The sequence below is a fragment of the Thamnophis elegans genome, chromosome 4, assembly GCF_009769535.1.
Source record: "Thamnophis elegans isolate rThaEle1 chromosome 4, rThaEle1.pri, whole genome shotgun sequence".
NCBI lineage: Eukaryota > Metazoa > Chordata > Lepidosauria > Squamata > Colubridae > Thamnophis > Thamnophis elegans.
The window spans coordinates 82,804,076-82,817,659 of NC_045544.1; the positions used below are offsets into that span (position 1 = coordinate 82,804,076).

At 35.0% G+C, this 13,584-nt stretch overlaps 1 protein-coding gene across 2 annotated transcripts in view; it reads left to right on the plus strand.

Moving 5' to 3' along the window:
- Window positions 1–2,007: 2,007 nt before the first annotated feature.
- CLIP4 (CAP-Gly domain containing linker protein family member 4) overlaps window positions 2,008–13,584 on the plus strand; it is a 44,118-nt gene continuing 32,541 nt past the window's right edge. For both annotated transcript variants that reach the window (XM_032215786.1, XM_032215787.1), the window contains exons 1-2: window positions 2,008–2,141; window positions 12,253–12,406. In XM_032215786.1, coding sequence (XP_032071677.1) covers window positions 12,274–12,406 — 133 coding nt within the window. In that variant the 5' untranslated portion in view covers window positions 2,008–2,141; window positions 12,253–12,273. The remainder of the gene's footprint in view (window positions 2,142–12,252; window positions 12,407–13,584) is intronic.

Sequence of the window (13,584 nt, forward strand, 5' to 3'; positions counted from 1 at the left end):
AATTAAGAACCAGAAATGCAGAGGAATTATAATATTTTTAGTTCCTAATAGATTACCTAGAAGTAAAAAAAAACAAGAACTGGGTATAGTGTGACTTCTTACCTTATAACTAGTTCAACTGGTTGCTTTTTGTTTGATTCCAAGAATATAAAATTTAATAACTCCAATAGAAAAATTCTTTCATGCCACTTGAAGCTGGAACTTTATTCTTTGAAGGTATACTCCCTTCAATTATGAAATATTATTCAAGTTGGCTTTAGTGATTTTTCTTGATATAGCACACCAAATAATTATCTCCATATTTCTCAATATAAAATGTTCCTCTGCTTTTACTTTCCACTTACTAGAGAAATTAAATAATTTGCCTAAAGGTTCAAGTTAACAGTGTTTTAAATGCAGACACCAGCTGCTTCCTTTTCATTTCCAAAATGGAAAGCAAGAGACACTTGGAAAATTTGCCCAATTAAGTGTAGTGTTCTAGATCAGAGCAAGAAAAGACAAGAAGCTATAAACAATGCAAGTGCATTTGGTTCCTTCTCCTTTTGCACATACACTTGAACATAGATATTGAATGCTGCATTTTTTTGAAAACCTAAAACCTTCACAGAGCTGTGTAGAGGGCCATTAAGGATGCTTTGCAGGATGCATTGGCAATGCATTAACATTTGTGCATATCAAAATGTGTCATTCCTTATACCTTTAAAAAGAGCGATGAACGGAATTTCATGAAGTAGCATGGAAGATCTGCTGAATCCTGATGGATCAATTCCTGCTTTATAAATGTATTCTATATAATCTTAGATTTTTTTTTCTACAATTTTACAAATAACCACATCTTATTTAAATTTTAAATTTTTGTAATTTTAGATGTTATTGCATTATACGTAACTCTAGAGTCTATTTTATAACTTTATATCTACTGTATAGATGTTAGGTTGTTTTATAAATTTAACTGGTCTTACATTGTATTTACTATTTACTAAGATTTATAAATACTCAAAGAACACATTGCTTATACTAGTCTAAGACTGTCATAAACTGGCTCTTAGCTGATAGTCAGCTGGCTAGCAGAGTTCTATTATATTCCTTTGCTTCCTTATTTTATTAGAGGATTTACTATTGGAATCGTAGTTTAGTTTCTTATCCAAGGGGGAAAGGACATTGCTTTTCTCCTCTTTAAATCCACTTACTTGTGGCTACGACTATTTCATTCCATCTAATAGGAGATAAGGATAAAAATAGTTTTATTCCCTCTAAAAATAAGAATACTGTAGTTTAATTCCACAGAAAAGCCAGTACCAATTTATAACACAATGCTACACAAGTTTATTCAAAACTCCAATCTAAAGGGTTTACTGCCCTAATATATGCATACTTGGCAGCACTGTAAAATGCCTATTTTGATATTATTCGAAGCAATAAGATGAAGTTCTTTTTGTGAAAGAGAACATGTTACTGTGTCCTATTATCATTTAATGATAATGTAACTTCTTAAAAAAGTAGAAAAATAAGTGTCAGTAATCAAAGTACACAGATATAGTTACACAAACAAAGTGCTTTTAGGTCACCTATCCTATATACGTGCCTTTACGAGCCTACGCTCTGCAGTATTTATGACGCTGAGAAAGTCTTCCCCCTCCATTGGAAACCAGACAAAAATTGCTGAGACGCGAAGAAGCCGCTCGAGTTGCTTTCCCATCAAAGTCTGCACATGCGCATCTCTTTCTTCGTCTTCATAAAACTGAAGAGCGAACGCGGGCCATTGAATGTGGGCGTGGTTTCAGGTACTTCCCTCCCGCCCCCAAGAGCTAAACCACACAAGAGGCGCATCGGACGGCGAAGGCGAGAGGAGGAGGAATTCTGGATATGCAAAAGATCTCATCGGGGGCGGAGTTAACGATGCGGATTGGCTAGGCCGGACAGCAGCGTGCGGGAGTGGGAGGGAAAGTTAGCGGCGGGGAGAACCTTGTTGCAGATACATTGCTGCATGTGGGGGGCGGGGGGATAGGAAGCTTAGCGGGACTGCCTGATCTTCCTTCTCCGACGTCTGTGCGGTGGGCGGGAGCCCACATCGGTGGGCGGGGACTTTACCCCTCGGTTCTCTTGAGCTTCGGGAGCCGCAGTTGCGGAGGGGACGGCAGGTGAGGGCGGCCGCGGGGGGGGGGGCGTGGATGGGGGAAATTGCTGCTGCTATTGCTGTCTTCGTGCGGATTATCTGGAAAGACTTCGGCAGAGCGCGCCGAAGGGCTGGTCCCCTTTCCCCAAATCGGAGGCGTGGCGTGGGTGTAGATGGGGGGGGAGGCAGAATGACGCACTGGGGGGGGGGTTCCGAGGATATGCCCAGCTTTGTTGTGTGAGGGGTGGGCGCGGGGGGAGAGGGGAGTGACGTCACGTGGGACCCTAACGCCTGAAAAGAAACCTGCACGTGCACCGGGTGCCGCGGTGGGAAGCCGGTTTGCGTGCGCTGTTAACCGCGGATTTCGGGAGCGCGTCTTGGGATTTGTGGCAAGGTGGGGGCGTGGGGTGAACGGTGGCGATGGTTGCGCGCAGAACCGGGAGCCGAAGTCAAGACAGCCAGAATGGCACCCAGGATGTTTTTTTCTGAATGTATAAAAGCGTTATGCAACAGAGGTGTGGTATCCTCTGAAGGAGCCCCCTCCCCGTTTCCCACGATCAGCTGCAGCTTTATCAATTTATCAATCACTTTATCAATAGTGCAAATAGCCTCTTTTTCTTTTTTCTTTACTTATGCCCAGACTTTTAAGTCAGATTTGATTTTTTTCAACCCCTGGCCTGCCTAAGGTATGCCAAGAAGGAACAATTTCACTAATACAGCTTTAATAGGTGTCATGTCTTTAAAAAGGGGGCATTTAAGGTAAAACTGCAGGCTAAGGATAGATTGACATTGAAGTTAACTGTAGTTTTTCTTTTATCCATTTGCTACTGACAGAACAGCTTTCAGTCCTAGTACTTCTCCCCCCTATTTTGCAGAACTATCCTGGCTACTTTGACATACCAAACTTTTTGTGGGTAATTTCTGTTTAATAATTTTCTGCCAATATCCCTCTATTAAATGAACAGATAGTGTAACATCATTTTATCATGATTATGTTTAAACATTCAGAAACACAGTCATTTATTGGTAGAACAGGAAACATTCCTTAATTTATGAAGATTGATAAATATCAAATTGTACATGTTTATGTGATTAGATTTTGTTATTATTTATGTTATATTTATATTCAATTGCAACAAAAAGCCATTCTGATTTCTGTGCAGTTATCACAATATGGAATATTAATTTTATAGGCCCTGCATCTTGCTGAAACCTTTTAACAGAACTGTTGGTTGTAGTTAATGAACCTTGTGCTATATTTAGTAGCAGGATAAGACCTAATAGTGTTTAATGCTATTTGCAGCCTAAACTCTGCATAACTAAAGCGTAGACTACTTTTTCTCCAGTAGACTTTGAATTCTGTAGTTATTTGCTAAAGAAATAAAGTAGATGTAGGGTTAGCACATTTAAGATGTGGAGCCTGTTGTACCATCCTCTGAGGAGTGAACCAACTCACTGAAAGATATCCAGTGAGTGAAGAATCTGAGGCTAGTTACAAGTTGATTTGCTTCCTTCAGATAACCTACATGCAGCTGGTGAGCTGAAAAGCCAAAACTTGTTTTGAAGGAAGGTGTGACTCATAGCCAAGCCCATCAAAGATACATTTGCCTTTTGTTTTGTTACAAGGCTCTTATTAAGTATTATTGGAGAATTGTATAGTAATGCTTACTATATTCACATTTTACAAAACACAAGATCTGTAACTTTAAATATTTCTGTAAGTCACCCAGAGTCATTGATGAGTAGATAGTCCTATTAATTAAAGTATAAATAATACCTAATTTACAATTTAAAATAATATAAATTATTTTATATTCTTAATATCTTATAATAAAGTTTAAAATAGTAGTTTTAACCAATTCAAATATTCCGGAGAGTGTATAGTACTATAAAAGCGGATTGAAAAATGTCCACCAAAGGGGTGTTTATCATTCCTGAATTTATCTGGAAAGAATTAATTACTCTAATGAATTCCAATATACTCAGAATTACACATGAGAATACTCTTCCACAGTTTACAGGATGACATTTTGAAATGTAAGGAGTAGATTGAAAATAAACAACAATATGACCATGTCCTGAAGTTATGTATAATCCAGAGAAAAGTAATTTTCAAAGTCAATAATTTGCCAAATATACATTCTAGTCAGCTCTGAAAGTTGAGTGCTAAGACTTTATGATAGAATATTTGCAATATGATACATCATATACTTTTGTGAAACCTGATTTCATTACATAGCTCATAATACCCAGACACTGGTTTTTGGCCAAGTCTAAAAACACTAGAGAATTCCTGGAAATCTGGCACTCAGACAAAGCAGGCATATAGAAGTAAACAACACACATGCGCACACATGAACAAACACCACATTCCAAAGAGACAGTCAAAAACCCAAAGATGAAAGAAAGAAACCAAAATACTCAACACCCAGATAAACACCAAGAACAGCAATTGTTTACTTGTTTTGTTTGTTTACAATATCCCAAACAAGAAACTATCAACTCAGAAAACAAACTAATAGTAAACAGCCTAATCAAAGAACCAGCAAGAACACTGACAGGGCAAGCCACTAGTATATAAAAAGAGAACAAACCCTACACTTTTGTAGCGCTGATATTATCTTGTTTCATAATGAAACATCTGCTAGAAAACAGCTAAGCCCGGGAGCACCCAAATATATCCTGAAATAAAAAATTGTATTATAATATGTTCTATCAGAGAAATAGCTGGATTCATAAACATATGAAATAAATAAATACAATTAGATAGAATCCTGAAAAAATTTCCTTCAAAATACTAGTGGAATTGGAATCCATAAAAACAATAGGTTTCTTATTTTATATGTTGTTTCACCCATCTATTTCTTAAAATAACAGACATCTCCAAGTATATGAAAGAATAAAAGAGAATTGACAGGTTGTAATTATGTTTAAGATATATTAAAACTTTTTTGTATTTTGCTGGTAAATTTCACTTTATGTATTGTTGCAGTGCACTAAAATTGACTCATTGTCTTTAGAGATCCGCAGAATATTTCTCAGATAATTTACAGTTATTGACCCAGATGTACCTAAACTAGTGGATTGCAATGAATCCAGCTAATTAGAACTGTCCTCTAGAAATGTAGAAACATAGTGCTTTTCAGAAGTTTTCCTAATATTTTTTTTCTATATTTAACTTTGAATAATCAGTAGATCACGGGATAGCAGTTCTAAAACAGAACTTATGCATTCAAAGATACCTGGAAAGAAAAGAGAGTATTTTTCTGCTTCACCTAAGGTCTTTTCCCCCCAAAAAAGAAAAATGGAAAGAAATTGATTTTTACATATTTTATTTTCATACAGTACAAAAGTATTTGTGAAAAAAATTGTTATAAATTTAGAGATATTTCTGCCAAATCTAAGAAACAAGTGAAGGATTTTACTTTAGTCCATGCAAATAATAACATGACTATTCTATAGTTTGCTGTTAATAAAACTTTTCATTTGAAAAAAAATATATGGATTCCGAGTCTTACATCCCCCTCCCATTTTTCGTGAGTATTTACATAAACTTCACTTCAGAGTTTTGCTTTATGCTAGTAGCCCTGTCTTACCAATCTCTTGTTCAGTGGCGAGTCAAAAATACAATGGTGCTGATAAAGAAGACTTAAAATCAGTCCTTTGAATTCTGGCTATCACAACACCCTTGTGGTTACATGATTGTACTCTGGGTGCTTGGCAACTAGCTTGTATTTATGATTGGTACAGTATTCTTGGTCACACAATCAATTTTTCCTGCTAGCTTTCTAGAAGGAAGGTCAATGGGCAGGAAAGATAGTAAGTTGCTTGGAACATCCAGTGCCCAGCAGCAGTCAACCCCAACTCCAATATGGTTGTACTGCACTTCATAGGCCATTCATGTACCATCCCCTCGCCCAGCAGCAGCCACTCTTATTCCTGTGCTGGTCACTCATACATCCTTTTATACCTGGCAACAACTGACCCCACTTATGTACTTGCCAATTGTGAGAACATAAATCTCCAATTCACATTGTTAAATGCTTTCTGGGCATCTAAGAAAATCAAAGCCATTTGTTTTTTAGGATGCACCTCATAATACTCCAATGTATTCAAAATTATTCTCATATTATCTTTAATTTGTCCTTTTGGTAAGAACCCATTTTGGTCGGGGTGAATAAAATCATTTAAATATTTTTAAAGTCTTTTTGCTAGTATCGAAACAAATTACTTATAGTCTGAATTCAGCAAGGAGATGGGTCTATAGTTCTTAATTTGTTATAAATCAGCCTCCTCTTTGGATAGGAGCATAATATATGCCTCTGACCATGATTAGGGTATCCTACTCTCTGACATCGCTCGTTGATAACTTCCAGTAGTGGGATGGACAACAAATCTTGAAAAGTCTTGTAGAATTCTGTCGGTAGCCCATCTGGGCCTGGAGCTTTGCCGTTATTTTGTTTTTTAAGTGCTTCAGTTAATTCCATCATAGTTATTCTACTTTCTAGTATTGTTTCCATTTCTTTAGATATCTGGGGAAGTGAAGGGGGTGTGGCGTTGCGGTTGAATGGTCGGACTTTCATGGAGTCCCAGGATCGCCACTGAATTTTGGTCATTTGGACGGTCCATTCAGACCTAAACCGTCCTGTAGAGATGGTGATAGGCAGGGATACATCCTGTCGATCCCAGAGACACCTGCAAAGTCTCTGGTGATCCAGGAAAAAGCCCCCTTTGCCAGCGACTAAGAGTCAGCCTCACAGCTGCTGAAACTGCTGACCTCCCCGAATGTAAGAGCTGGAGAGAAGCATGTCAATTTGGTGAGAGTTTTAATTTTCTTTTTCTTTGGAGAGAGAATACCCTAAAACTTGGAGATTTTACTTAAAGAAAGAAAGACTAATAAGAAAATAAGTGGCGGATGTAAGAAATAGTTAATGTTGAATGTTTCCTTTTTTTCCTCCTTTTTAATGCCGGAAGCCTGACTGGACTCAAGAAGCGATTTGAAGCGATTTGATTTGATCTTGGACTAGCCCTTTGTGCTTTTCTTCTTACTTACTCTGTTGGACTTTTTTCTTTTTGGAATTATTGTTACAATTACATTGGAATTGACCTAGAATTTTCCCCCCCTTTTTGTTAGGGTTTTTGTTAATTATTTCCGTTTTTCTTAGAGAAAGTTAAAGGCAGAGTGTAACATTGTAACAAGGGTTGAGATTGAAACAAGTATCACTGCCACCTAGTGGTTTTGGAACAATGTTTTTATTCTTGCATGAATGTTTGGAGACAAACTTTTCAAGGCTATTTAGTTAGATATGCTAGTGAGAGGAATACAGCTGTTTCTTGGAAACTATCACCAGTTGCGAAAATTATTTTGAAAGAATAAACTAAATCTTTCTTTTTAAAGGGGAAAGCTTAGAGTGACCTTGGAAAGGCTTTCACCCGATAAGGACTTTGAACTTTTCATTTTTTTAAATTCCCTTTTGGTGGCAGTGTTTATCTCACCTTGTTTTGGAAGCTGTGGTTTCACTCTGTCTACTTTTTCTGTTTTGATTTTTCTTTTAGAGTGTTTCAAGTGTGTTTGGACTAAAGAAAATCTCAATAATTTTTTTTCTCTTTTCCTTTTTTCTTTTTATAACTATTTACATAGAAAGGGGCCCAAGAATTTTTGTTTCTACTTTTTATCTCCTTTTTCCCCTTCCTGATTTTTGATCTTCCATATTATTGCATATTTTTCCCCTTTCCTTTCCTCCTTTTTTTTCTTGCTTTTCCTCATCTTTCACTTTTTGCTTCCTCACGTTTAAAATCAAACACGAAAAGGAAGATGAGTAGAAAAATAGCAACTGTTGGCTCCGCAACAACAACACCCTCCTCTTCACCCGCAGGAGGGCAAAGATCAATACAGACGATACTTCAACAGGAGAAGGAAAAGGACAAGAGTGTTACGTTAGAGGCAATTATGCAACGAATACAAAAATTGGAAGCAAGAGGAGAGAGTATTGAGAAGAGGATAGAGAATATAGAACAAAAGACAAGTAAAACAGAAGAAAAAATTGAAACGATTCAAAAATGGATGATGAAATATGAAGACACTACAAAAACTCAAGAAAAGGATGAAGAAAGAGAGAAGAAAATGGAGAACATTGATAGTAGACTGAACATAGTGGGAAAAGATAGCAGCGGAATACTGGGATGGGAAATGGATTAGTCAGATTCTTTTAAAGATTTCAAAACATAGAAGAAGAAAAAGGTGAAGACTTGGCGCAAATAATATCAGAATTATTGAAAGATGTGTTAGAGATAACTCAAGAGAAGATGATTGATGGCATAGACAAGATGTTTCGAGTCTACACGAGATATGGAGCGAGAAATGGACTATCGAGGGAAGTCCATGTAGGATTTACTAAGAAAAATAATTAAATCACAAATTCTACAGAAAACAAGAGATAGAAAATTGGAATATAAAGGGAAGGAGATTGTAGTGTTGAAACAAATTCCAAGAAATGTGAGAGAGACGAGAAGAACATATCAATTCTTGACTACTCAAGAAAGGCTTAACTACAGATGGCTTATACCAGAAGGTTTAATATTTACATGGCAAGGACAAAGATACAGAATAGACACAACCAATAAGACAAGCATTTTTAATGAACATTTGAAAGCAAAGGCTGAGGAGACCAGAAGAGAAGATCCATTGGTGGACTTGCAAGAGGCATGTGCAGTTGAGATTGAGGAATTTGAAGGTGCTGTAGGTGGGATTCAAACAGAGGAGGGAGCTACAGGTGGTATTGACATTAGAGAACAACGAGAACAGAGATTAACTAGAGCTATAAATCCTAATTATAAAATATAGATATGGAAAGGAAAAATGATCTCAATTAATATAAATGGACTTAACTCTGCAATCAAAAGAAGAGAAAATATTTCATAAATTAGAAAAATTAAAATTGGACATAATTTGTTTACAAGAAGTTCATATTCAAAAAGAGCATGAACATTTATTGATGCAATGAAAATTGGGGAAATCATTTACAGCATTGGCAAGCTGTAAGAAAAGAGGAGTGATTTTTTATGTTAAAGATATAATTCCAGCAAAACAAATTTATACAGATGACGAGGGAAGAATCTTGATGGTGGAAATTATGGATAATTCAAAGAAAATACTTTTAATTGCAATATATGCCCCCAATGACAAACAAGATGAATTTTATAGAAAAGTACATAGGAAAATAATTGAATTGGACTATAATGATATTTGCATGATGTGAGTTTTTAATGGAATTTTAGATCAAAATCTGGATTATAAAACAGAAAACATTACCAAGATAAATAGAAAACCGCTACCCAAAGCCTTTTTTAAAATGACAGATGAAATAAATCTTAGAGATGTTTGGAGAGAAAGAAATCCTAGCAAAACAATATACTTTTTATTCAAATAGACATTTATCATACTCCAGAATCGATATGATGTGGGCCACAACAGAACTGATTTGTAAGGTACAGGAACTTGAAATTGAAACAAGTACTTGGGCAGATCATAATCCAATTATAATTAAATGGAAAGGACAAAGAAAGAGATCCAGATGGACATTAAATAATACAATATTAAAAGGGAAGGATTTTGTACAGAAAATGGAAAAAGAATTGGCTTTTTTCTTTAAAGAAAATAGAAAGGAAGATACATCGATGCAGAACCTTTGGGATACAATGAAGGCTTACACTAGAGGCTTGATAATAGACATATAAGAAAGAGAAATATAAAGAAAAGATAACTTCTTAAAGGCTTAGAGAATTATTACAAGGCCCTTGAAAAAGAGCTATAGAACTCGCCACAAAAAAAGAATATCAAAATAAAAATGGATATAAATAAACGTAAAATGGATTTACTGGAAAAAGGGGAACTAGCACAAAAAATCAGAGGAGCTAAACAGAACTATTTTGAAAATGCTAATAAACCAGGCAGATGGTTGGCGTACAAATTGAAAAAAGAGCATCAAAGAAAATATTGCAATTAAAAAACGATTAAGGGCAAATTTGCTATGGAATGGTAGAGAAGAAGAAAATTATACAAGATTACTATGGTAAGCTGTATGAACAAGAGAATTTAGAAAAGGAAAGAGTTAAACAATACTTACGAGGATTAGTTGTAAACCATAGAAGTATTCATGCTTTATGAACTATGCTGAAGCTAATAGCAGCTGAATAGTAATATGATGTCAAAGTAGTATATGAGTAATATGTTTCCTTTAATGCATTTTTGGATGGGGTGGTCTTCAAATTAGTGTGAATCCTGGCAATGCCTAGATGAGTTCCTGCAGTTTTCTTGGCAAGATTTTCAGAAGAGTTTTGCCATTGCCTTCTTCCCCTGAGTGAGAGGTAGTGAGTGGCCCAAGGCATGGTGGCTCATTGGCTTAGAGATGCTGGAGAAAGTCTGTGCTCTGACAGTTTGAGTCCTAGAACCATTTTACGGGATAAGCTCCTGCACTTGCCTTGGTTTCTGCTAACCTAGCAGTTTGAGAGCATGCTACATGCAAGTAGATAAATAGGTACCACTTCAGTGGGAAAATAATGGCAATTCATGTGGAAGTATGAATGCAGTTGATGCTGGATCTGCCCGAGTGCAATGTCCTAATGCGAGGTGACATCAGTGGAGGGAAGAATTCCTGGCTGCTAATTGCCATTAGCCATTCTGAGTGCATTCTAGTTCACCCCCTGAGGTACACTTTTAGATAGCGTGTGAGCGTGAACCAAATAGACTAGCAGTCTTAGGCAGACAAACAGCTACTCTGTATTAACACTATATGTAGTCTCCTAGCTAATATACCAACATCTTAAGCTAAATAAATCCCATGACTTCGTGCCTAAGGCAGGATTAGAAGTGATAGTCTCCTGGCTTCTAGCCCGATGTCTTAACCATTACACAAAATTGATTTTGTGCATTTAATAGTACAATTATTTTTCTTGTCCCATGAATGAGAAGCATTCCTCTTCAATTTTGACTTGGTGAAATTTATGCAAGTCTGACTTTAATCATATTTATAGCTTTTTTATCTTGAGTGCTATACATAGGGTCATACATTAGTTTCCCACAGAATAGTTGATGTATGTTTACAAAGAATCCTGTAATGAATTCAGGTGATCAGCAATGGCTTTATATTTACATATGGATACTAGTCATCCTGTAATCCTTCATTTTAAATTCTATTTAAAACCATCCCTTACATATTAATCTATAATACTAGATTACAGATTACTCATCTTTAATCCATATTATAGATTATTATACTAGATTATATACTATAAAGAACACAAAATGCTGTTCAATGACAAACCTTTTATGTTCTTTTTAAATGCTTCATTGCATTAAAAACAATGAACAAATAGAATTTTAATTCTATAACTTCACATTTGGGAAAAGTAATTTATTACCTACCTTACTTAGCAGTGATCTTAAAGTTATTTCTGTTGAAAGGTAAATATTATTTAAATAAAAATTAAAGGTGCAATGCTGTTATTGTTAGGAAGCCTCTGTGAGACAGAAAATAATAATAATATCCTTTGAGAAACCTTTTCTACATTTTGCTCCTCAGTTCTTTAGAAATACTTCCTAAATTTCACATTAATTAGAACAAATGTGTCTTAAAAGATTTGACTGAACTATTAAAAAAATAGAATATGTAAACAAAATTAAGATTTTCAAAGAATGAATATTTAATCACATGTGTCATAACATTATGTCTATAGCAAGTATGTTCTTGGCCATATACTCCATGATTTTCAAGCAATGCAAGGACCAAATTTTATCTAGAAAATTGCAGGAAAATATTTTTTGGATTTAAGTCCATTTGCAATATTATATTTCAATTTAGATAAGGAGACCTGCTAACCCTCTACCATATTGTCAATAATGCTTTGCTAAGTTAGATTTCATTCTGCCTTAGTTTCATTTTAAGCCTTGTAATAAAAATTTAATACTTAGGAGTGATTGGATGATACAATAATCTATGAATTCACATGATGTTCAAAATATTTGGAATCTCTTAATAGTATATTTTAGGAAATAATAGAAATACAAATTACATGAGCAAATAATATTTTGGGTCATTTGTCAATTAATGAGATATTTTTGAAAAAATCCTTTTTAGCCAAAGGTGGCTTTCTAAAAGATGACCATAGAGGAACTTCCTGACCCTTCTGAAGAAGAAGTTTCATTGAGTACAAGGCACCAGTATTTTATCTCAGGCTCTGAAGATTCAATTACACATTCAGTCTCTGCTGCACCAATGCCTTCAGAATACGGTAAGACTATTTATAAAATAAGATAACTTTGCAGAGCTGGTTTCAGAATATTGAATGAATGGAGATTGATTCCAAAGGGGTGCTTGGAATGTAAAATAAAACTTATCAACATTATCTGGGAAATATTACAATTCTTTTCTTAAAATGTGCTGTATGCTAGATGTAGTGAATTACCTTTCTCAGAATAGCTTTATTATATAAGCAGTGCATAACACGCATCTTGTAAAATCATTTGGTTTCCAACATAAAAAATATAGTTTAGTATGGAATATATAAAATTGTTTTCCTACCAGGGCATCAAGAACAATTTTGAGTGCTATGAGAAAAATTTGTGCAAGTGTCATCGAAGCTGTTGTACAATACTTTATATGCTAGTCATGTGAAAAATGAATATTGTGTAATATATTAGAACTTTTTTCCTCTTTGGGCATCTTTTCTTCATGCAAGACTACAAACAAGCGAGTGAATAAATAACCTCTTCCAAAATAACCTCTCACAAAAACAAATTATCTCAGATTTGCATATATTGTAATTAATTAAACCATTCTGGAATTAAATAAGGCAGTTCAATAAAAATATATAATTTAATACAAAGCTAAATAAAATGTTAATCAATAACAAATAACATATTTGTTAAACTGAACCTAATTTAAAAATGAAATTGAGAAATTAAGAAAGAACAAAATGAATTGTAGCTGCTTGCTTACATTTCAGAGGATACTTTTATCTGTCCTTTTGTTAAAGATAGATTTTAAATGACATACCTCTTTGTTCTGGAAAACAATTGTTACAGTTCTGATAAAGTATTTTCCAGAACTCAGTTTGACTTTTTTAAGGTCAAATGCAGTCCATAATTAATTCTGAAATAGCTTCATGTTGTATTTTTTTTTTTAAAAAACAGTTATCCTTGTCTAGCTGATGAGCTTGTCTCTTTTATATGAGGTTCTTTTTTGGACCATGAATTCCAAAATAACACAGATTTTTGTTGTTGTTAGAGAGGACTAAATATGATCTAATATTTTTATCAGTCCTCTGGAAGCTTCCAGTATTAATAGTCTACTTTAAAAGTATTAGAGATTCAGATGTTTAAATCCATTCAGTGCTGGTTTACCTAACTGGTCATCGCAGGGACATTTTATTTATTTTAAAATTTATATAGCACTCAACCTGTAGAATTG